The sequence below is a fragment of the Panthera uncia genome (genome assembly GCF_023721935.1).
Source record: "Panthera uncia isolate 11264 chromosome A1 unlocalized genomic scaffold, Puncia_PCG_1.0 HiC_scaffold_16, whole genome shotgun sequence".
In the NCBI taxonomy this organism is placed as follows: Eukaryota; Metazoa; Chordata; class Mammalia; order Carnivora; family Felidae; genus Panthera; species Panthera uncia.
Genome location: NW_026057576.1, coordinates 69,349,943 through 69,375,158, shown reverse-complemented (window position 1 = coordinate 69,375,158; position 25,216 = coordinate 69,349,943). Strand labels below are relative to the sequence as shown.

The following is a 25,216-nucleotide window of genomic DNA, read 5'->3' as shown; positions in this document are numbered from 1 at the left end:
AACTAAACAGAGAACTCTTCCTGTAGGTACCAAATGTGTTGTTTCCATTTTGAGCTTTTCTTTTTAATCTGCTAGAATAAATGGTGCGTTTTCTTGACATTTTCCCTCTTTACAACTATTACTACTTGGGAGTTTCATTTATTTGTATTCTTTTGATTTCCTGCCGTAGCACACATATTTATAAAACAAATTTTATTGTTAGGTTATTGGATATGCTAGTGATAATAAAGAAGTAAACAATAAAAAGTAATGTTTGGTGTTAACGGGAATATTTGGGAATAAAATAACAATAAGTGTTTCCTCTCATTATTTTTTTTTCTGGGCTAGTTTTTTGCTTGGTTTAGTTTTGGGTTTGTTTTCCGGGTTGTTTTCAAGTTTGTGCATGGAGAAAGCGGTAGATGGCGGGAGACAGTAACGCACTTGATGGGTCTCTGCTGCCATCTACCGTCCGTCATGCACCAACTCACCGTTTCCTTGATTCGAAAACTCAAGTACTCCGTGACTTGCAGTAAGCCAAGTTCCCCCTTGTCTTCTTTCTATTTTTTTCTTTAGTTAAAGCAAAGTGAAGCCAATGCAGACACCAAAGAGAAGCTCCCTTTGCGACTTCGAATTTTTGAAAAATTTCCAAACAGACCGCAAATGGTGAAAATCTCAAAGCTTCCTTCAGATTTTACAGTTCCTAAAATCAGGTATTAACATACTTATTTCATATGTGCCAAATACACTGTCAAAGAGTTATCTTGAATCTGCATCAGTCCTTCTTTCAAGTTCATGTTTAAAAGAAGGGTATTTTTTTCCTATTTTTACGTTATTTATGTTTCTACTCTCTCTACCTCTGTTTTAAAAGCCATTGACCCCTTTAAGCGATATATTTGGAGCAGTCATTTGATGGTGGCATTAGGCTGCTTCCCCCTGCTTCTTCCCGAGATGCTCCTCAGGGATTCGACTCCCCAGGTAACGGGCACGGGTGCTCACAGCTGCAGGTAGACACCAACCCCTGACTTTCAACCATATAAGGATAAACTTGCCTCTTGAAGCCTTTTATTTTCAAGGAAGTAGAGAAATGCCACCAGCCAGGTTTCTGTCCTGCTGTGACAGCATTTGTTTAGAACGTCATGTCTGATTCCAGTATAATTTGTCTTTCACGCTTTTGTCAAGTTTAAAAATTCTTTAATGCATCTTAGAGAACAAGTAGTGCATTACAAAGACCTGCTCAAAAGTGTGTTGCCATTGTTTCTTTACGCATCATAAACCAACATAACTATTGCGGGAGAGAATGGTATGTCGTTCCTCCAAATCTTTAAACTGTCCTTAATGTAGCATGGACACAACCTTAGTAGGAAAATTCTGGTGACATGGCTTGCCCAGCACACTCACCTTAGGCTCTATTGGGTCCTTGTCTTCCTCTTTTAAAAGAAGGAATGTGGCATTTCCCACTTATACTAATTTTATCTTCTACCCCTTTGCCCTTCAGTTAAGCATTTGCATAAAGGATGTGTTCAAACCCTTATTTTTAATAATTAAAGGATTTTATTTCAGTTGTAGCTCAAAAATCACAAATAGAACCAGAATAGTATGAAATTTGACATTTTTATGTAACTAGTTCTAAAAACAGTCCTGTGAGGGGGTTATAAAAATGTGAGACTGGATATGGTGCCATAATATTTAAAATTCAAATGGAAACATATTTGCATTTCTGATTAAAATAATTTTTTAACTTGAAAATAGGAAGTATGGGGCACCTGGGTGGCTCAGTCGGTTAAGCGTCCAACTTCTGCTCAGGTCATGATCTTGAGGCTCATGAGTTCAAGTCCCCCGTCAGGCTCTGTGCTGAGAAACCTGGAGCCTGGAGCCTGCTTTGGATTCTGTGTCTCCCTCTCTCTCAGCCCCTCCTCCCCCCACTCGTGCTCTGTCTCTGTCTTTCTCTCTCAAAAAAAATATTTAAAAATTTTAAAGAAAAAGAAAATAGGAAGTATAAAAGAGCCACATATTAGATTCAAGATTAGTGGTTGTATGAAAAGGTGTTATTTGCATTCTCACCATGTTTTGGAGATGAGATAAAGCAAGTTTCTTTGAGTTATTTTTAATCTTTAAATGTAAAATTATCTCTCGATAATTCTTATGATGAGTGGAAGTTCGGAGAGATGAACTAATTCTTCTAAGTCTTAGAGGCGGAAAAGAAGTATCTTATTACCACAATGAGATTCAAAAAACTACCGTCAATGACTGAATATTATTGCTTAAAAGTTATTTCAGGGGCATTGCTTTTTTAAACAAAACTACTGAAGATTCACGAAGCTTTCTCTAAATTAATTATTTTGCTAATTAAATTTAAACACTGCTCTTGGCATGATGTGTCTTCTTTCTTTCTTTCTTTCTTTTGTTAGCAGCAGGCAAAAGTTTATTAGAATATAAGATGAGGAATGAAGAATAGTAGGAAAGCTCCCTTTACAAAGAGGGGACATTAGAAAGTGAATGTCCTGGGTCTTTTTTTCTCTGAACTTCTGTCATCTCTATCTTAGCTCAAGCAAATGCACAGGTGTAAAACGCCACCACGTGCTCCATTTTATTTAACAATGCTTGACATGTGTGTGTCTGTACTTCATTTGCAAAGGGAGAGTTTCATGAAGCAGTTCATCGATCGCCAGCAACAGGACACCTGCTGCCTGTTACGGAGCCTCCCTTCCACCTCTTCCTCGTCCTGTGATCACTCCAAACGGTCCGCAATAGAAGACAACAAATACATTGACCAAAAAGTAAGAATCCACTGCTTCAAATTACCAAAGTTTTCTTAAGCACGTATGTTTTACATAATTGCAAGGCTCTATGGGGTCCTGAAATCGAAGGTCTCAGGACAATAATGAAGAAAATGATTTTATTTGTAGAAGAAATTGTTAAACCTGACATTGGTATTATTTATGAATTTCAGTTTTGCATTTGTACACGTCAGCTTCTTAGCCGTGCCAGGTAGCAGCCCTGTGACTTTGATGGGTAGAGAGCATCCCAACCCTGCATTTTCTTACTTGCAGAAGGGTTCTGATGCCAGCGGTCACCCCAGGTTTAAGGGTGGCCTGTGTGTTGCTTTTTCAAGAGACCATGTTTATTCCAGTTATTACACTAGGGAGAAAAACCAGAGCAAGTTATAAAAATCAGTCAAGGGGCTCCTGGGTGGCTCAGTCAGTTAAGCGTCTAAGGTTCAGGTCATGATCTCGCCGTCCATGAGTTCGAGCTATGCATCAGGCTCTGACAGCTCAGGGCCTGGAGCCTGCTTCAGATTCTGTGTCTCCTACTCTCTGTTCCTCCCCCACTTGCACTCTGTCTCTCTCTCTCTCAAAAATAAATAAACATTAGAAAAAAAAAATCAGTCAACATAACTACCGCTTATTAAGTGCTTAGTATGTGGTGGCAATTATCACTATGTGTTGTCTTAATCATGTTGTGATCTATCTATCATTCAATAGTTGATAGGGAATTTTTTCCCTCTGATTCCACAGTTAGAAAATGAATGACCAGTTACAGAGTTTGTAACAGATCTTAAACATTAGGGTTCACTTGCAGGCGTTTTCCTTTGAAAGTCCTGGTTCACTTTTTATTCCATTAAATTGGGGCCACCCTTTTTCTGTTGCTTAGAATCAAATACATATTTCTCATTATCACGTGAAAATAAAATACCAGCCCCTTCATCCTCTTTCCCCTGCTCTCCCATCCCACGAGGATTAGCCTTTCCCTTCTGCAGCTTTTCTCCTGCCCTTCCCCACCTCTCCCCTCTAACTCTCCCAGCACTCATCATGTGCTGCAGCCCAGTGATTTTGTTCTCAGTTACAATAATGAACTCCTTGTACGATGTCTCTCCCTGTTTATTTTCTTTCAGTCACCTACAGATGCTATTTCTCTCTCTTCTAGATTCCAACGTTGTAGATGACAAGTCTGATGCCACTGTCATTTTTTTTTTCATATGAATATAATTGTTTTTTCTTTGGTGGTTGGTTGGTTGGTTGGTTGGCAGGTAGGCTTTCTGGTTTGGGGAAGCTTTTAAGACTTTCTACATATCCCTGGGGCTCAGAAGCCTTACCAGGATATACTTTGTATGTCGTTTCTCATCAGAACTGCCCCAAATGGGGAGTCTTTTCAGTTTGCAGACTGAGATATTTGTCAGGGAAATTTTCATTTACTATTTGTTCAATTATTACTCTTCCATCTGGCCCTTTATTTCGCTCTTACTTTTTCCCTCATGATTGCCGTCGCTCTGCTTTTCTTCTGTGCTTTGAAATATTTATTCCACTATATCTTCCAAGCCACTGAATTGATCTCAACTGAGATTTTTCTTTGCCTTTAAATTTTGAGTGGAAAAAAACCCCACAAAATGTGCGTTTGCATGTGTGTGTACACATACAAGCAATATTCTTAACCCTCAGTGAAGACTTTTACTGTTTTTTTAAAAATATTAAATTTGTCACATTTCTTGTCCACAGTTGTTACATTTCATTCAATACTGTGTCCAGGGCATACACGAGGAACTGCATGTGTTAGTGGACAATCAAGTGGAGGGATAGTGGCCTGGTTTCAGTCACTCAGTGTGAAATCGCATTTTACATACTAGAACAGAGAATGTTTATTTTTAAATTTTATTTCAAATGCAGACTTTAAGCCAGAGGTATGGAATGAACCCCCAGCCTGGGCTGTGGTTGTCATGACCAGCCATCTCCACAAAGAATGCCGAGAGCTGGTGGCCGTTATGCCCCAAGTGGGCATAAATCCACAACATACTCTTTAAGTCACTAATAACATTATTCCACTGGAAACACAAAATTGAAATTAGTCCCTGATCATTTATTTTCTCTCTGAAAGCAAATACGACATTTCTCACACTTTCTGAACAAAATATTTTGAAATTGGTGAGGAAAAAAAATAAAGATTCTTGGCAGGTGTGTGGGGGTTCCAAGGGGGGCACACCCTACCACCCTTCTGGGTGCCCACCATCTCCCTCCCCTAGCGATCCCCGTGCTATATCACTGTCTGAGAATTTCAGATGCCATTTCTGACTTCTTCAATGGCCTTATATTTTTGTGGCTTCTGTCTACTTTCTCATTTAACATTATTTTTAACTAACTGAAAGTAAGATAACAATTACAATTTTATTCCATTATCGTACAATTATGAGAACATAATATCCTAAAATATAATGAACTAGCACAGGCACTGCTCCTCAGTGGTATCTAAATCACTCAGCATTGTACAAGAGACTAGAACTAGAGCACCTGGGTGGCTCAGTCAGTTAAGCATCCGACTCTTGATTTCGGCTCAGGTCATGATCTCACGGTTTCCATGAGTTCTAGCCCCAATTTGGGCTCTGCACGTTGACCATGTGGAGCCTGCTTGGAATTCTCCCTCTCTTCCTCTCTCTCTGCCCCTTCCCAGCTCTCTCTGTCTTTCACAAAATAAATAAATAAATTTTTTAAAAAATTAGAAGATACTAGAATTTTTTGATGAAAACAGGCATTCCCCAATCTATAAGTTTGGTTGATTCAAACACACAATATCTGCTCTTGTACCAGGAAAATTATAGTGATGGTTAGGTTATCCTTCACCCCAGGCAAGCTTCATTGGCCCATATCTGGATAATCTACAATTGGGAGAATATTATTTATCTCCTCGTGAGCTCCATTCTCTGGAGACATGCTCCAGTTGGCAAGGTGGGGTGTAGAGAACATATTTTCTCTTCATCTCAGTAGCCACTACCCTATCATGGCAGCAGCGAGAAGGTTTACCCACGCTACTGTTGCTTCTTAAAGCCTTGGCTTTATTTAGGCTGCAGGGAAAGTCAACTTCCCTCCTTTGACGTTCCAGTGTTTGCAGCTTCAGCTGCCATTGCTTCCTGGCCGTCCTCAGAAGTACCTGGGATTTGTTGTCTGTGTTGAGTGCCATTAGCCCAGAAAACCCAACACAGAGAAGCCCGCTTAACGAATGTCAGCATGAGGATGCCCCAGGGGAGCAGAAATTGAAGAGGAAGCAGTCTAGTATTTGTATTTGTAAACATGCCAAGCCTTTTTTAAATTTTTACTTAAAAACCCTAAAGCCACATAAAATTACATAAGCACATGACAAAAATCCTGAACAGAGACCATACCCCTCGTAGCTTCTGATAAAATATTTTTCGGCGAGCACTTGGAAATTTCTGTGACAGCCCCAGCTGCCTTTGGAAATGCCTGTCAGTGTCCAGTGGATGGCAAGGGCTTTCTCTCTATATGAAGAAACTCTCCAGCGTGGTACGGCACAGATTGAGGCTGTTTTTCCTCAAAGAGTAGTAAGAAATAAAAAGAAAATGTGAGGCCGGTCTAACAGTGATTCCCATGACATGAAAAAAAGGAGCACTAAAGTAAAACTTTTCCATTAACGCTGACCTGTAAGGAGAAACTTCTGAGTCCCACAAAGCTGACCTCGTGTCAAGGAAAATACTGAGTCCCCAGGAACAGGAAGATCATAAGTTAAGGGATAAAAAAGAAAACACGACAACGAACGGTGGGGGTGGTTTTGGTTATGCAACTGGAGGAACATGAAGGCACAAAGGCACATGCTGGGCAGGGTACTGTCCGAGTTATGACCTTGGCTTTGAACAACCATAAATAATTCCATGGCAACCTTATGCTGCAGGGACCTGATCACCTTTATCATGTAGTTTAAAATACCTGTCCTTCTCCCCATAAACAATAAGCAAACAAAAACATAAAATCTTTAAGTTGTTGTTGCAGATCCTAAAGGAAAAAGACAGAGGGGCACTTGGGTGGCTCAGGTGGTTGAGTGTCTGACTCTTGATTTCAGCTCAAGTCATGATCTCACGGTTTGTGGGATCAAGCCGTTCATCAGGCTCTGCGCTGACAGTGTGGACCCTGCTCGGATTCTCTCTCTTTCTCTCTCTCTGTCTCTCTCTCTCTCTGTCTCTCTCTCTCCCCTTCTGCCCCTCTCCCCCTCAAAATAAATAAATAAACTTAAAAAAAAAAAGACAGGAAACAGTGCTTTCCAACCTCTCCCTTGTGGTGAATGGCTGCCCTTCCAGACTCCATAGAAAATGGCATTCCCAAGGCTAATTCCCTCATTCCTTTCTCCTCCTACTCTCCCACACCTGGGGCGTCGGCCAGGGGTTCCCTCTCCGGGTTAAAGGATAAACCTGCATCTCTTGAGAGGACGTTTGTACTTTCCAAGCAGAAGGAAATCGGGCAATGGTTTTCTACCCATTTTTTGTCCAGATTATTGAAACTAAACCCTGGGTTTCTTTAGTAGAGTGTTTTTAGTAAACTGAGGTGTGAACGTGCTTTTCCAGTAGCTCTGGTAATAAAAGCAGCCCATTCACAGGTGAATCGTCTCCATAATGTCAAGGTTTGCACTGTGGTTGGAACTGGCGACTCTCTCTGCCCTTTAGCTGAGCTCGCCAATCCTTCTGCCCTGCTGCCTTGGCTGCTGTGCCCTTTCTGGGGTCAAAACCTCACAGCATGTGGAGAACATGAGGGAACTACACACTCACATCAGCCTGAGCTTGGTTTCAGCTCAGGTCATGATCTCACAGTTTCGTGCATTCAAGCTCCGTATCGTGCTCTGTGCTGGCATCATGGAGCCTCTTTGGGATTCTCTCTCTCTCTCTCTCTCTTTCTCTCTCTCTTTCTCTCTCTCTGCCCCTGGCACACTCATGCTATCTCTGTCTCTCTCAAAATAAATAAATAAAGTTAAAAAAATAGAGAGTATTTCTCTGACAATAGGGCAACATCTGCCTCTGTCTTACCTGCCTCCTTTCTGCTAAGCATATACAGCAAGTTCCACAGTAAGCCTCCACAATTATCAGCTAACACATGTACAAAGTGAGGGAAGTGATACAAGTAATTACTATGTTTTCTTTGCCCTTTTTATTTCCATAAGTCTTCAGCTTCACTCAGTCATTCAGCAAACGTTTATGGAACACCTGTTGTTCCTCTGGCACCTGAAAATTCAACACTGAGCAAAATGTGAGCAGTGCCCTTTAGGGGCTTTTAGTCTCGTGGGGACAAACGTGTAAATGCAGGGGGGTAAAAATTGTTGCAGGAACCTGAGACAGGATCCCTTACAGGAGCAGGAAGCTTGAGCATTGTAGGAGGAAGGTGCTCCAGGCAGAGAGGGAAGCCTGTGGAAAAGCACAGGACACCGAAGATGCTTGACATAACTTCATGAGAAGCAGAGTAGAATGGTGATTATGACCAGTCATAGTCATAAGTGATGTCGGTTCCGATCCTCATCTCTAGAGATAATTCTTATTTTCAGTGTTTGTCATGAGGATTAAATAATAGATTATAATATGTTAAATGCCTAGCATGGCACTGGCATAGCTTATGTCACGTGCCTCTAACACCAGATAAAAAAGATTACCGATACTAAACCATACCATGAATTCAGACTAAGCAAATAGACTTACATTCATCAGTCAAGACAAAGGACTTTTACATAAACAAATTAACCTCCAATTCTAACAGTCTAGTTAAGCACAATATACTAATTATTGATTTATTTTCCTTATTGCTCATGAATATGATTTTTTTAGTCTGATTTTTTGTGATATTTCAGTTACTACCCTCATTGCCTACATAGTGTCTCAGATTCTCAAGAAGTAAATTAAATTGCTCTGTAAAGATTTACTCTTCACAAAGCCTTGTTGATTGCCAGACAGCGTTTTGTATTTTTCTGTGTGATTATAGAGTGTTTGATGATTTGTTCCAGTAACTACATACAGAGCAAGTTAACTGATCTATAATTTTCAGGATGAACATTTACTCACCAAAAAAAAAGGGGGGGGGTGCGGAAGAACAGCCTATTTTCATCTTTAGGGCTTTTACTCTTCTGAAAGGATTTTCTAAAATAATAGCTTAGCATCTCCGCGGTGCTATTCAAGACGCATCTCTAGGAGGACAGTGGGAGATTACATGGCATCACCACCTCACCAGGGGCCGGATAGCAGAGTTACAAACCATGTGGTCGGGAGGGAGGGAAGAAGCCACCAGACAGAATGTGAAAACTCTCTGGACTTCCGGACTTCTGTGTTTAGCTTACAAATGCATTAGTAGGTGATTGATTGTCCATTTATTCACAATAATGGAGAGGAAACAAAAAGATACAAAATATAAATGAAAACTTTTTCTTTCATTTTGATTGGCCTTTGTAGTATGTTTTCGTGCTGAGATCAAAGTACAGCTGAGTTTGAGTGCACATCTTTTCATTTCAGTTATTTCTTGAGGCCCTTTCTATGCACACAGTGAGCTGGGGTCCAGGTAAAAATCGCGTCCTGGCGTCAGCTAACACAAGAGGAGAAATTCCCGGTCAGTGATTCTTCTTGCAGAATATTTAGTGGTATAATCATTTTGGGTCTGGGATTATAAGTACTTCAAATTCCTTAGGTGTACATCCACTGAAGTACAAAAGTAAATGCATCTAGGATCAAGCATCATCTGTAGATAATACAGAAGGCTTTTAACCACAATTTTTTGGTGCTGTCTCCAAAGCAATGATCAGAGCTGACTTTGCAACTAAGCCTATCTGTGAAAGTTACATTTAACTCCCCTGTCTCAATGTTCTTCTCTTTTGAGTATAGTTTACTCTTAAGTTTTACTTTCCCGTTAAGTGTAATACCGGTCCCAATGTGTTAACATTTGCTGCTGGGGCTGGTATATTTGGATCTAAAGTTCAAATACAATTGAATCATAATTGGAGAGCAAGCACTGCTCCCAGAGTGCCTGGGATTTTAAATTCACAAACACCTGCATGATTAAAAGCATCTGGCATTTTCTCCCAGAATCATAAATCCACTCTTTTTTTTTTTTTAATCTCTGCAGGTTTTTGGTTTTTGTCTTTCTGTCTATATGAGCTCTAAGCATGAAGTGATATGCTTAGGTATATATTATAGTGTATATTATGGTTTCCCACCAGTAGGTAGCGTACTTTGAGCATACCTGTTTTTGACGATACTGGTTCTCCCTCATCTTCTGAATCATCGGCATCATTACACTGGTCTAGCGATGTGTAAGTTGTTGGAGATTCGGCCAAATCTCCAACGCCGCTCGACTGACTAAAGCATTGTCATGCAATCTAGTGCAAAAACAGTCAAACCAATTAAGTTTCCAATCATCTGGTTTCTAGTTTCACAAGATTTTCCTATCAAGTGAATTGGTGCATTTCAAAATAAATAGGCTTCCTTTGTAATTTTTACCTGATTCACATTTGTTATTTCAAGGATTCACTTCATAAGAAAAAAAATGTAGTACAGAAAAGAGTCATCTCTAATATTAAGCAATGTATTCATTCTGTAAATACATTTCAAGAACAAATTACAGGCAGTACTGGACAGTGGAGAGAAATGTAGTGGACAAAGAATCCACCATCCATACCATATGGAGCCTATGATCCGGTGGAATTCACAGAAAGATAAAAAGGTGTTTCACACACAGAGCAGAAATCAATGGGTATGGGTGCCCTTGGCCCCAAAGGGTGACTGTGAAGGGTGTGTGTGTGTGTGTGTGTACATATTTATATATTTTTAAATTTTTATGTCTGGTGTTTTTTCAGGGTTCAGAATTTATAATGTTGAAATAACAAGATCAAAACTCTTGACCCATCATCTAAAACTCCCTTTTCACAAAATCCACATTCTAAGGCATATTTCAAAGCTTCATAACATGCTATTATAACAGTACTCACCTTTGCATACATTGTAATGTGACTATTTTAATTTTGCTGCTGCCTACACTAATCACCTTTTTAAATTCTTTCTTTCCAAGCATAATGTCAATTTTATAAAAAGTTGATTTTATAGAAACATCCTGCCATACACATGATCTGTCCTATGCGCCATGATATTAGTTTTCAGTTCACAGGTGCATGAAAAATTAAAATATGGCTGAATGATGTACCTACCACCTTCAACCTATGTAATTTTAAGTAATTGCTTATTTCCAATTATGACATTTTATGTGGGAGACTTATTCAATAAAGCAGCTAATTACAATAATTACACTACACCTTTCCAGCAGAAATGACATTCATCAAGCCCTGTTCATTGGGCCATGGTTTTGTGCTTTATGGTCATATGTTTTTATAAATGCATTTCCATTTATTGTCAGCCTGTTAATATTTGAAAAATGAAAAAAGGAAAAACATGACTCTCAAACTTTTTCTCAGTTACAAACAGAAATACGTTGTTAACAACTCCAAATCAGAAAAAGTGAGCTGAATACTTAGAATAGCTATGGTTTTCTGTCTCAAGTAAATACTAATGGCTTCATTTTGAAGGAGGTTACCAGAGAATACAGGTGTTCAGACTAAGCACAGCAGCATTCCAAAGGAAGCTACTATTCCCTGATAGTCTAGGGTTACTCCCTGGTGGTTGAATAAATGAATTAATATTCTACTTAATTGAAAGTTGTGATGGATCCCAGATTTCAGCAATCAGTAAATGTAAAATATAAATACTCTTATCATACTGGTATTAATAGGTGAGAAAAGTTATTGATCTCCTTTTGTGCTTCAGGGTCATTATTCTGAAAATCAGGTATGCATATACGTACGGAACAAAGGAAAAACGTGCTAGTTTAGATCTTGCATAAGATTTGGGATAAGAGCAAGTTATATGTATAAACCAAACCTTTCATGTCAAATAAACAGCATTGTATTACAGTATAGTTTGGAAAATCCTTTTTTTATACTGTTAAGCCTTGTGACATTTTAGATACACATGTTTAGTGATGAGATTTGAACATTGAGCTATATAATCTAGACTTAATTATAATATTTTAATTTATAATTTGAGTGACCTAAACAACATAATTTCTATGATTGTCAGATTTCTCACCTGTGAAAAAGAGATAATAACACATACCTATGAGTATTAATTTGAAAATTAAATTACAAATATTTGTAAGATACCTTAGCACACGATCAAAGAGCCAAGAAAATTAATAAGGATTTAGGATATTTGAAATACACAGTTGACTAGCTTCCTGTAGTGGGCATTTATACAATTCTTCATTTGGTGACTTGAGAACATTCTTTTTTTTTTTAATTTTCTATTTATTTTTTTGGAGAGAGAGAGAGAGAGCATGAGTGGGGGATGGCAGAAGAGAGGGAGACACAGAATCAAAAGCAGGCTTCAGACTCTGAGCTGTCCACACAGAGCCCGACATGGGGCTCGAAGTCACCAGCTCAGATCATGACCTGAGCAGAAGTTGGACACTTAACTGACTGAGCCACCCAGGCGCTCCAAGAGCACATATTTTGATTGAGGCACACCTAAATGATTTACAAAACATGACCACTTACATACCAGAAAGGAATTCTAAACATGAACCAAATCACTATGCTAGAGAAGACATTATTTAACAGAAGTGTAATAAGATTAGAAACTAAATAACAACCAGAAAACACCAACACTTTTCAAAATTTAAAAATCACTTTTAAATAATTTAGACAGCATAGAAGAAACCACATGGAAATAAAAAGTTTCTAGAACTGAAAACTAATAAACACTGTGTAGATTGAACCTATGAGAAGCAACCAAAGGCATTTTTAGAGGGAAAGTTATACCCTTGAGTGCATATTTAGAAAATAATAGAGGCTGGCACTAATCATCCAAATATTTAACTCAAGAATTTATTAAAATACCAACCAAGAAAACATTAAGACAGTGGGAGGGGAAAATAAGTATATTTTAATCAAATAGGGGGAAAAGAAGCAATAAGTAATATTAGTAAAACTAACATTTTGTTCTTTGAAAAGACAAATAAAAATGATAAATCTGCATTAAAATTCAACAAAAAATATGTAAGGAGTCTTCCGGCATAATGATAGAAGCATTGGCATAGTTTTCTTAATCTCCTTGAATTAAGTAAATAGAATACCTAGATAACATGAAAGTAAATAGAATACCTAGATAACAACCATAGACAATATTTACAACAAAATTAGGTAATCCACAAACCACAAGTCAAAGCAGCTGTAGACAAAACAATAGCCACATGGTTTGCAAGGTGACTTGGTCTGTTTGGAATGCTACAACACATACCACAGACTGGGTGACTTCAACAACAAGCGTTTATCCCTCAGAGCTCTGGAGGCTGGAAAGCCTAAGATCGAGGCGTCAGCAGATTTGGTGTCTGGTTCTTCTTCCTGGTTCACAGATGACTGCCTTCTGGCTGCATGTTCATATGACAGAAAGAGGGAGGGCTCTGGTCTCTTCCTCTTCTTATGAGGGCACAAATGCCATCATGGGGCGCTATCCTCATGACCTCCTCTAAACATAGGTACTTCTCAGAGACCCCTTCTCCTCATGTCTTCACACTGGGGGGCTAGAGCTTCAACACATGAATTTGGGGTATAACACATAGTATTGGTGCTGTTGGGGAGGAAGCCAAGTTAGTTACAGGGCATGTAATGTCTTTGAGACTGGACCACACCTGCCTAGCTCCACACAAAGAAAAACATCCAGGAGTGGAAACAAACTTGACAGGCCAGTGACAAGAGTGATGAGGGGAAAAGTAGATCCAGATAAAATTGGTGGTGTCTGCTCCCTATAACAAAGCCAAGAAATCTCAGAAAGAAGGCTGCCATATGGTTCACTATGTTAAAACCACAGAAGAAGACACTCTGAAGCTAGAAGGAAATACTAAGGTGTTCAGGAAAACTGTGTGTAAGCATGAGCAATGGAAATTTATCACAGCCAAATTCCCTACAAGAATTGTAAGAGACAAAGAATAAGGAACAGAATACTGTCCCAATAGAGTGAAACTTACCCTAAAGACCTACCTACCAATGGCTCAAACTGTAGCATTATATGGGAAAATGAGTTAAAAGACATATGGGGATGGAACTGGAGGGTATTATGCTAAGCGAGATAAGTCAATCAGAGAAAGACAGATATCATATGACTTCGCTCATATGTGGAATTTAAGATACAGAACAGATGAACAAAAGGGAAGGGAAGCAAAAATAATATAAAAGCAGGGAGGGGGACAAAACATGAAAGACTGTTCAATACAGAGAGCTAACTTAGGGTTGTTGGAAGGGCTGTCGGGGGGATGGGCTAAATGGGTAAGGGGCATTAGGGAGGACACTTGTTGGATGAGCACTGGGCGTTATACATAGGGGATGAATCACCGGAATATACTCCTGAAATCATTATTGCACTATATGCTAACTAACTTGGGTGTAAATTATAAATAAATAAATAAATAAATAAATAAATAAAATTTAAAAAGACATACAGATTACATAAGACTAGAATAGCAACAAAAGTAAGAAATTCATACATAAGGTGCTAGAATTCAGGAAAGAAGTACAGTTGACTCTTCAACAATATGAATTTGAGCTGTGCACATCCACTTACGTGCAGATTTTTTGATAAATGCAGCACAGTACTATCTGTAAATGTATTTTCCTTATGCTTTTAATAACATTTTCTTTTGTCTAGCTTGCTTTATTGTAATAATACAGTATATAATACATATGGCATACAAAATAATGTGTTAGTTGACTGTGTTATTGGTAAGGTGTCCAGTCAACAGTAGGCTGTTAGCAGTTAAGTTTGGGGGGGGGGGGCAGTCAAAGGCTATGTGTGTGTTTTCAACTGAATGGAGTGTCAGTGCCCCTAACCCCTGCATTGATCAAGGGTCAACTATATTAGTAAAAGCAATGAAGACTAAACTAGGCAGAACATAAAGTGATTACATACATCAGATGATGCCTTTAGAAAGCTAGGAAGTAAAAAAGAGGAAATTTGAAGACATCAAAAAGAAATGAAGAAAGAAATGAAAATGATTTGAAAGAAACTGACAAATCAAAGAATTTCAGTGAAGGTCCCAGATCTGTATTATAAAGATCCTGAAAGAAGAAAACAAAAGCCATAGCACAGAACAGCATTAAACTTTTCTGAAATGTAAAAACATTTGAAGCTATATATTGGAACTGAAAACATCAATAACAAATGACCAAAAATAAGACATATAGCAGACAAATTACAGGACTTAAAAAATTATATATACATATATATTTAATATATTATTTTATTATAATTAATTATTACATTATATATTTTTATGTATTATATATTTTATATCATTATATTATAATTAGTATTATAATTATAATATAATAATATAATGTAATAACTTAAAATTATATATACATATATATGTTTAACATATGTCTTTAATGTATCACTCTTAACTGTAGAGAACTAAGGGGTACTGGAGAGGAGGTGGTTGGGGGATGGGCATTAAAGGAGGGTGTAATAAGCACTGGGTGTTATATGTAAGTGATGGATCATTAAATTCTACTTCTGAAACCAATATTCCACTACATGTTAACTAACTGGAACTTGAAAACTTAAAACCAATAATAATAATAATATAATAATAAAAGAAAACAAAAATAGGTATCAGCTCAAAATGAACAAGTGACTTATAAAGGGAAGAACATTTGATTACCATCAGACTTTTTGGCAGGAATGCTTTATGTCAGAAGAAATTAGAATCACATATATAGGATACCCAGAAAAAGAATATGTCATCCAGCTTTCTTATGTCTAGGAAAACCGCCTCTCAAGTTTAAAGGAGAAAAGAAAACAACTACTATTAAGATGTAAGAATGTAAGTAATGTTGTTCCTATGAGTTCCTATGAGTTCCTTTCCTGAGGAAATTACTAAAAAACATGCTTCAAACAACCAAAATGAATTCCAAAAATGACTCTAAGACATTAACATAAGAACAGGTGGCAAACATTCTTAAACTGTGTATGACTAACTAGGACCACATGAGGATTAAAATAAAGAGAAAAATATGCAATATCTATTTGCTCTGCTAATATGAGTATAGTACAAGTGTACAAATGAGAGGAAAATGGGAAGAATGTATGCATTTTTTAAATATCCATTAGTTGTATTGTGTTAGAATAGGTATTGTAATGCTAAGACTAGTGCCTATGAAATGTGAAATAAAAATAATGAGTAATTGGCAGATAGTCTAATGTCTGTTATCTCTGTATATTTGATAATCAAGAGTTTTGATGTGGGATGGGAGGATACAGAAACAGAAGAGATACAGATGTCATATGGAAGAGATTAGGTAAAAGTGCAGAGTCCTGAATTTAAATAGAAAATATCAGAATAAAATCAGGCAAAGCCCTCGAAACAGTGACCCACTCAGTAGCGAAGAGTATCACTAAATTGTGTTCTTGAAACCCATTTCTCAACAAATAAACGAAGGCTTTTTGGAGAAAAATGGTAATTTGGAATAGGAAGCATATATAAGATGAGCTAGGGATATCTGGCCATACTAATAACAGGGAAGCTTAGACAAAGACTACTAAAGTCAGGCCAAAAGAACCCATGAGCCATTTTGAAAAATCTCCCAATGCTCTTTGACTTCACATGAGGATAATGATTGTAATGGATTGAAACCAAATATATTTAAGTCCTTAAGTCAATAATGACATTTTTATTTATTTTTTTTAATTTTTTAATGTTTATTTATTATTGAAAGCCAGAGAGAGTCAGAGCTTGAGCAGGGGAGGGGCAGAGGGAAAGGGAGACACAGAATCTGAGGCAGGCTCCAGGCTCTGAGCTGTCAGCACAGAGCCCGATGCGGGGCTCGAACTCAAAAACTGCGAGATCATGACCTGAGCCGAAGTTGGACGCTTAACCGATGGAGCCACCCAGATGCCCCAATAATGACATTTTGAAACTACTAATTGGTCACCTTCAGAGGATGATAGAAAACCAATTAATTACATAAAAAATGAATAAGTAAAGGTAAAGAATCAACATTTACTTTGCCTTTTCCATATGAACTGTACTAATGAGTAACCAAATAGTGCATGAGAGGAAGTACTTCATTATAAAGGTGTTCCAACTAATAAATGAGAAAGAATTGTCAATTTTAGAAACTGAATGAATCAACGATCTAAGCAATAGACATCAATACTACTAACATCACAAAAAGAGGAACAATCATTGTGTGCCTTCTGATGAAAAGCTAAACCACCACCTGTGGTCTTGCCAAAACCATCAAGTATGAGCCAGATGAGACTCTGGGTCCAACTACCAATTTGCAAGAGGTATAGAAGACAGAGGAGCATGTGAACTATGGCATGAATGTGCACTTGGGAAAATCCACACTCCTGGAAGCTCCAGGTGACATGCCCCCGGTCCTTCAACTATGGTTGGGGGAGGGGGGCCGCAGGCAGGAGGTGTACCTGTAGATTAAAAGATGTTAAAGAAATTGCCAGAAAATCAGCGAGATCCATCCATTGCTGTGTCCTTCAGCTCCGAATTATTCAACCACAAATAACTGCAAATTTGAACCTCCTGAATTTCACGTTAAAGTGCATAGTTCTGAAAATACCTTTTAAATTAAAATTTTAAGACAAAAAAAAATCTCTGTGCTGCTTGAACATTTAATTTTTGTTAAGTTTATTTATTTTGAGAGAAAGAAAGAGTGCATGCACAAGAGGGGCAGAAAAAGAGAGGGAGAGAGAGAGAATCCCAAGCAGGCTCCACACCATCAGTGCAGTGCAGAGCCCAATGTGGGGCTCGAACTCACAAACCCTAAGACCATGACCTGAGCCGAAATCAAGAGTTGGATACTCAACTGACTGAGCCACCCAGGTGTCTCTTGTTTGAATGTTTAAATGTTAAATGAATTTGGATAATTCAGTCAGAGAATGTTTGTCTTCTGGAGTTGGATGTACTAGATTTACAAACAAAAGAAAACCACCAAAAAGGGCTTTTTCAACTAATCTTTTATTTTCTTCAGTGCAGACTCCGTGTAGTGTCATCCATACCCTTCCCTTTAAGTCCTACATGTCTGATGTGTTTACATCCAGAAGAAACATTTACTGGCACCTGCCTTACCTGTAATTTAAACTTCAGGTCTAAAATTACTTATCCTGAAATTGATTTCTGTATTCCTTATTTTGATCATTTCAGGTGACTGTCAGTATCTTTTGGAGCCAGAAGAGGGCACTGCAGAGCAGCATAGCTCTGAGTACTTGGGACTAGCAGACAGTGTCCTTTGCAGAAAAAAAAAATGTGCAAAGCTCTACTACAGAAATAACAAAAAGGGGAGGGGTACTAGATAATCACTATAGGCTTTCTTTATTTACTAGAAAAAAAGAACCGTTAAAATATATAACTAAATACATATCTGGGCTATCATATATGTTTAGATATAGATAGATGACAGATAGATGTAGATGCCAATGTTTCTTCTTTTAAAACATCCTGAAGCTAGAGGTAGCTGGCTGGCTGGCTGGCTGGCTCAGTGGGTGCAGCTTGGGACTCTTGATCTCGGGGTCATGAGTTTGAGCCCTATGTTGGGCATAGAGCTTACTTAAAAAATCAGCCAATCGATCAATCAGTAGATCCTGAGGCTGAATCTGAAGTTCTTCTATTAGAGTATTTATTCTTTTGCTACCTCTGCTGTTAAAGAATCAGTTCTCAGGAAGTTCCTCGTACAGATTAATAGTGTATTTTACTTTAACTAGTTCGGGTTTAGGACAAAGGAGATCCAGCAGCCCTTTAGCAATCTTAGACGGCACAGAAATAATTTTGGAATCAATATAATAAATATTATCCCCAGTTTCTGCAAAGATTTTTTTCTAACATGAAGAACTCTGTGTTAAGTGTCAGCTGCTCAATTACAGGGCAGTAGGTAGGTGACTGAATTCAGACCATCACCTTCACTAAGGGAAAGATGACTAAGGCATGTCAGTGTCCTTCAGAGATGAAATAAGGGGAGTGGGGTCCAGACCTCTCCCCAAACCTGCAGTCTCGGGGCCTCCGTACCCCGGGCCTTTCCCATGACAATGTGTGTGCTTAGGAACCAAAGGGCAAAAGCACCACCATGATGAGACCCTTCTGTCTCTGCAAATGACTTTAAATACCATTCCTTGGGAGATAGACTGTCAGCTCTAGGAGGTTAAATCCATGCCCAAAGTCACCTCAAGGGGAGGGGAGGAGATTAAGAAAGTTTTAGGATCCATCATGGTAAACAGCCTTCCGTGCACTACCCTAAAAATGTAACTTCTGAAAAAAATGGCATCCACCCTTATTTCCTTGTGTGTACATTAACTTATTCTTCCATGAGTTCTGATGAGTAAAAAAACCAATTCAGTTTTTCATTATTGAAAATATATGAGTGCTCCATCTTTCTTCATATGAGGGAAATTGCCAATGTGTTTAATGATCTTTCCCTTTATTGCAGATCTGCTGTGAAATACAAAAATTATATTGCTGGATATGGTGTTATCTAGGTTGTCAGGTGTGGCTGAAAAGACCAGTTTGTGCCTGTCACTTCCTCTCCAGCTGTGGCCATATGGACATGTCGATCGACAGTATAGTATTTGTTTATAGGCTTGTTTGTTGTAGAATGGAGCTCTGTGACTTTGTACCTGAAGTCACTATGTTGTTTAAAAGAAATTAGACAGTCTGTTTTTACTGGATACAGAGTTGTTCTGTCTCCTGCTCATTTTTTTTCCTCCCTCAAATCTGTTGGAAACACAGTATGCCTTACAGTGTTTCTTCCACCAAGCTCAACACGTAAGCATATCATCTGCGCTGGATCTCTTTGCCCCACGCATGCATTTCCAACTGCAGTCCTTTGCTCACAGCCTCCTTTGCTATGAAAATCTGAACCATCCTTCAAGGCCTAGTGCAGTGTCCACTTCTTCAGTGACATCTTTGCTATTTCAGATACAGCTATTTGTGCCCACCCGAATCGTGCAGCCTGCTCATCTTTTCTGCTGGACACAGCAGCCAGCACCTGACTGCCTACTTTTTACTGGTAACCTCATGCATAATAGCCTTGCCTTTGTAACTAGGCTTTTCGATTCAGGTAAACAATTCTGATTTGTGGGTAAGCTGTATCTCTAATAGTCACTAATATCATACTAAGTGCTTAGAAAATCTAACCTGATCTACTGATCAAGATGAGTAGGTCGTGGGGCACCTGGGTGGCTCAGTCAGTTGGTTGTCCGACTTCAGTTCAGATCATGATCTCACAGTTGGTGGGTTTGAGCCCCGTGTCGGGTTCTGCACTGACAGCTCAGAGCCTGGAGCCTGCTTCGGATTCTGTGTCTCCCTCTCTCTCTGCCCCTCCCCCACTCGCACTCTGTCTCTCTCTGTCTCTTGAAAATAAATAAATGTTTAAAAAGATGAAAAAAACAAAAAAGATGAGCAGGACATTGTCCAAGTGTTATCTCTGGTCTGACTATTGGAGTTACCCTTCCTAGTTATTTGTTATTATGAATCTGCCTAGGTTGGCATGCTTCCCTGTTCTTTCTCTGCCCTCTGATTGCCCACTTGAGTGTCCTGCGCACCTGTCACCCCTCTGACTTCTGCAACTATCAGGCAGGACAGAGCTGAGTTTGAGGAATCTTCTGGTTTATAGGCAGCCTCCAGGATTTTGTTTATCTTAGTGCTTTTCCCTGGAATAATTTCATCATTGCCAACTAGGAAGCAACCTTGAAAGCTCATCTCATTTGTCTCCATGTCAGTGGGCAAAGCAACTCCTGAACTCATCGTTCAGATTAGTACCAAGTCACAGGGTAAGACCCTGAAACAGGGGATGCCTGGGTGGCTCAGTCAGTTAACCATATGACTTTGGTTCAGGTCCTGATCTCACAGTTCATGGGTTCGAGCCCCATGTCAGACTCTGTGCTGACAGCTTGGAGCCTGAAACCTGCTTTGGATTCTGTGTCTCCCTCTCTCTCTCTGCCCCTCCCCTGTTTACACTCTGTGCATGTGTGTGTGTGTGTGTGTGTGTGTATGTGTGTCAAAAATAAATAAACTTTAAAAAAATAAAAGAACCTGAAACAGGTGTAAAGTGGATTAGAGAACAGTTTGCTGGACGATAGCAAGAAGCAGTCCAATATTTGTCTCAATGCTACATTCTCTGGATACTGAAAAGCCTATTCAGATGTAAGACATTATTACTAATGAGCACAGCCAATGTATCACCACCATAGTTGTGACGTGTGGCCCCACAAGCTTGTTTGCATTTCTGCCCAAATAAAAGTAAAAAAAGAAGGTAAAATTAAAGAATAGAATCACTCATATAATGATGCGTCAGTAAAAAAAAAATTATGTTTGATGTTTTAATACTGTTCTCTATATAATGTATGTAATGATTTGTCAGTATATTATCCCTTCACATTCCAAAACTAATAACCCACACTTACAATTTTTCAGCTTCGCAAGTCTGTCTTCAGCATCAGGGCAAGGAATCTTCTAGAAAAAGAGACTGCAGTCACTAAAATCTTAAGGTAACACCATTAAACACTGATACATATTTAACCCTAGTGGGATTATATCCAGCAAAAAAACTCTTTTCTCTTTAATGAACTAATTTTCTGAGTATCAATATACACTTTCTGCTAGAAAGTAGGTCTGGATAACTATGTAGTTACAAATAATGTCAAATACATCATTTATATCTTTCCTGGAAAAATAATATTTTATTAGCTCAGTCATGCATTTTTCTTTTCATGCCCATACACATAAATCGTTAAGTATAAACATTTACAAAAAGATGACTATAACTTACTTTTATTCTTCCATGTTTTATTTCTTTTGTGATATATAAGGGACAAATCACAATCTAAGGGGGAAATGGTAAGCTTTTGAGAAGTAATTATGATTTATTAACCTATTAAGAGTAAATGTATTTAAAACCTATAAGAATCAAAAGCATATCCATTTTAAAATGCTTATGAAAATGTGTAATTTCAACAGTGGTTTCTTAAACCTGCCTTGATGAAGTACCAGAAAGGAAAATCAGGCTAGCTACTTAAGAGTATTTTACAAGACTGTGTCATAATGTGAAAGAGCATGATCTTTATAACAATGCACGAGCATTCGGAATGCTATTTATGGTGCACATATTACACAGATGCATGTAACAATACAACTAAATACTGGAGGCTAGAAGGAGAATGGCTGACAAGGTGAATGGATGAATTTATACTGGGAAGACCCTTCCCAACTTATGCTGAGAGGAAGGAGTTAGACTGTCTTCTAGTCTACCTTGGTTCTAGGAATGGTCATTAAAGAGTTTTTGCCAGAGTATATATCACAACTTGGATGACTGTAATGAGGAAATAAGGCTAATATATATGGTTTGAGACACTATTTTGAGTTTATAACAGTACTTGAAATTTGTGTGCCAAAAACAATCTTAGTAACTAGTCAAGACAGTATTCTGGTATTCAGTCTTTTATCTGCTGACAGTTCGCGCAGATATGAGTATGTGCTGCAGTGCCTTTTATGAGAGGAGAACAATCATTTCTGGGCTTATTATGTATTATCACCACAAAATATGATGAGATGATCATAAAAGGTCTGGTTAAATAGAGAAAGGAAAACTTTCTCAGCAAATCTCTAACAACCTGCGTCCCAATTTCAGTTTGAGTCCAATTGGCTCAATCCTGGCATTGCCACCAGATAACGTCATGGGGGGCCGGCCTTGAATGCTGCATGGTACTCCAGGGTCTTTATCAAGCTGTAACTACTATACTAGACAAATTCCTGGCAGGATCAATCCCTAGCGTCTTGAAGATGCTCCTCTGTTCACACAAGACAGACCATGCCGTGCACTGACGGGGAAGAGAATTCAGCCTCCAATCCAAAGGACCCACGAGGGGATTGTAATACTCTGAGCCTGTATTCAGAGTCTACTTACCAAATTAGGAACCAAAATGACATTACTCACCTACCCAGAGTAACTACCTTCCTGAATGTACCCTGGGGCTCCCAGAGACTTCAGAGCACAGGCAGACAGGCATCCCTGGAAGAAGTCACTTCCAGAGCCTCACCTCTCTGTGAATTTTCTTAAATTTGGTCTTCCAGTTTTTCTTTTCCACTACCTTTTCCTTATTCACCTGCTCCCAGTTTACAAAAAAAAAAAAAAAAACACCACACACACACACACACACACACACACAAAACACAGTGAGACTGTAATTCATGCACAAGGAAGGTGAAGCTATGGTGCGTATTGATCTGGGTTGCCAAACACAGTGACTGTTCCCACGCAAGTTTCTCCAGAAAGGGGATCCCATTGGGCAACAGCTTATTGTCTATCTAGGTGACAAGTTTTTGGAAACCTCCTTCCAAGAATTCATCTACCTTAGGGTTAGGCCTTAGAAATAACACAGACGTTATAAGAATTAAGGTCAATACGTCAAACTGATAGTTTCTTTGGGTGCACTTACCTTTTTTCACTCATAATATAGTAGCAATGATGATAACAATAATAATAATAATAACATGTTATATGAGTTGAAAAATAAAGTCAGACTTTTTCTGACAGATTTGGCTCATCTGCTTGATTATGAAAGCTGACATCATGGTGCCCAATATCATAAAAGTGAATTTACTGGATGGATAGAACTCTCTGGTGTTTTCTCAAAGTCATATTAAAACACAGATGTAATTGTGCTAGAAATCACATCCTTTACCGCTAAATAACATTGCAGGGAGGGATTTAGCTGTTGATTTTTAAATGTGCAGAAGTGGTTTTAAAAAGAGAATATTGGTGGAGTTACCTGAGCCAAATTTTTAAGACTATTAGGGAATAGGGACGCCTTCAGTCTTGCCTAATAATTGTGTAATTTGAGGAACACCCAGACCCAGTAGCATTTTACTACAGCCCAGCATACTACAAACTGAGAGGCAACTGTAGGCTGCCAGAGCTGCTACCTGGTCAATCTCAGGAATAAGAGGCTACAATTAGAAAAAAATGAAGACTTTTTTAAGAATACAAATTTGATCTTTAGAAAAGCCATTTAGCTCTTTTTCTGTGAAAATGTTTTCCTTGTTGGTGCTACATTAGTCTCTGCAAGAATTAAGGGCAAGATGTCAAACTGACAGTTTCTTTGGGTGTATTTACCTTTTTTCATTAATTGTATAGTAGTAGTAATGATGATGACGATGATAATAATAATATATCCTATCTGCATTATAATGTAAGAAGGTCAAGAACTGATTGGGTCAATACCTATGGGTCCATGGGCATTTTTCTGTGCTATTTTTCAATGAACAACAACAAATGGAAAGAAAAACAAAGAAGAAGGGACAAGAGAAGTTAAAAAGAAAGAAAAGGAAAACATTTGCAGTCACTTCAGGGTAAGCAATTAAATAGGCCTACCCTATATTATGGCAGCAGATGAATGTGTTAACTAACTTTATTGGTGGCGATCACTTCACAATATATACGTACGTCAAATCATATTGTATACCTTATATTTACACAACGTTATTTGTCAAGTATCCCTCAGTAAAGCTGGGGGGGAAAATGGCCACTCCCGTGACCCTTTGCATTTTGGAAGGAGGCTTTGAAAGAAGGAAAGGACAAGGAGGTACAGATTCTGTATCTTAATGGATGGGTCTGCCTTGATACAACAGAAAAGAAGTGCAGCAGAGACTTGTTTTAGTGCTCTGTCACTCTCGGTTTTCCTAAGTCTTCTATTTTCATAGCCTTATTGTCCTTAGTTTCATCTAAGAGGTTCCTCTTCAGGGAGGTAGGCAGAAGGTTATAGGAAGACACAGAAAGAAGACCTCAGCCAAATCATTTTGGCAACAGGTGGGCATTTGTGCTGATTTGGGTGCACAGAGAGAGAAGTCACATAAACTTTAAATCCAGTGTGATTTAAGAAGATACCATGAAATATTAGTGTCTTAGAAATAACTTTTAAAAATAACAAATATTTGGGGAAAATAATACAAAACAAATCCCTGATCTAAGGTATCTCAAGACCAGGCTGTGTAAACAGGTTAATTATTTAAATCCCTGATTTTCCAGGAATTTAAAGATTGCAGGAGGTGATCCTCAGGGTCCACCTAATTCTAACGTAAGCTACTAGACTTGGTGTCAGAAGGCCTGGACCAGCATCTGGCTCTGCTCCTCCATAACCTTAAGCCACTCACTTACCTGCTGCCTTTGCAGCATAGACTGCCCCAAATGGTCACCTGAATAATCTGTTGGTCAATCAGAGCAAAATTTAATACTCATCACAGTGAGGCAGACTCCCACTGCAACACTCTTAATAATACCTCACAAGAGATAGGTCAGGAGTGGATATTTGTAGGGTTTGGGGTTTGGGTTTAAGTGTAGTTAGTGATTGATACTTGGCAGAATTCTTGATGTAAGAGTTTAGACA

The 25,216-nt window shown here is 38.5% G+C and overlaps 1 protein-coding gene across 2 annotated transcripts in view; it reads left to right on the top strand.

Annotated features, from left to right (window-relative positions):
- NALCN (sodium leak channel, non-selective) overlaps nt 1-25,216 on the top strand; it is a 298,281-nt gene that overhangs the window by 209,041 nt on the left and 64,024 nt on the right. For both annotated transcript variants that reach the window (XM_049647172.1, XM_049647173.1), the window contains exons 15-17: nt 553-689; nt 2,615-2,756; nt 21,249-21,322. In XM_049647172.1, coding sequence (XP_049503129.1) covers nt 553-689; nt 2,615-2,756; nt 21,249-21,322 — 353 coding nt within the window. The remainder of the gene's footprint in view (nt 1-552; nt 690-2,614; nt 2,757-21,248; nt 21,323-25,216) is intronic.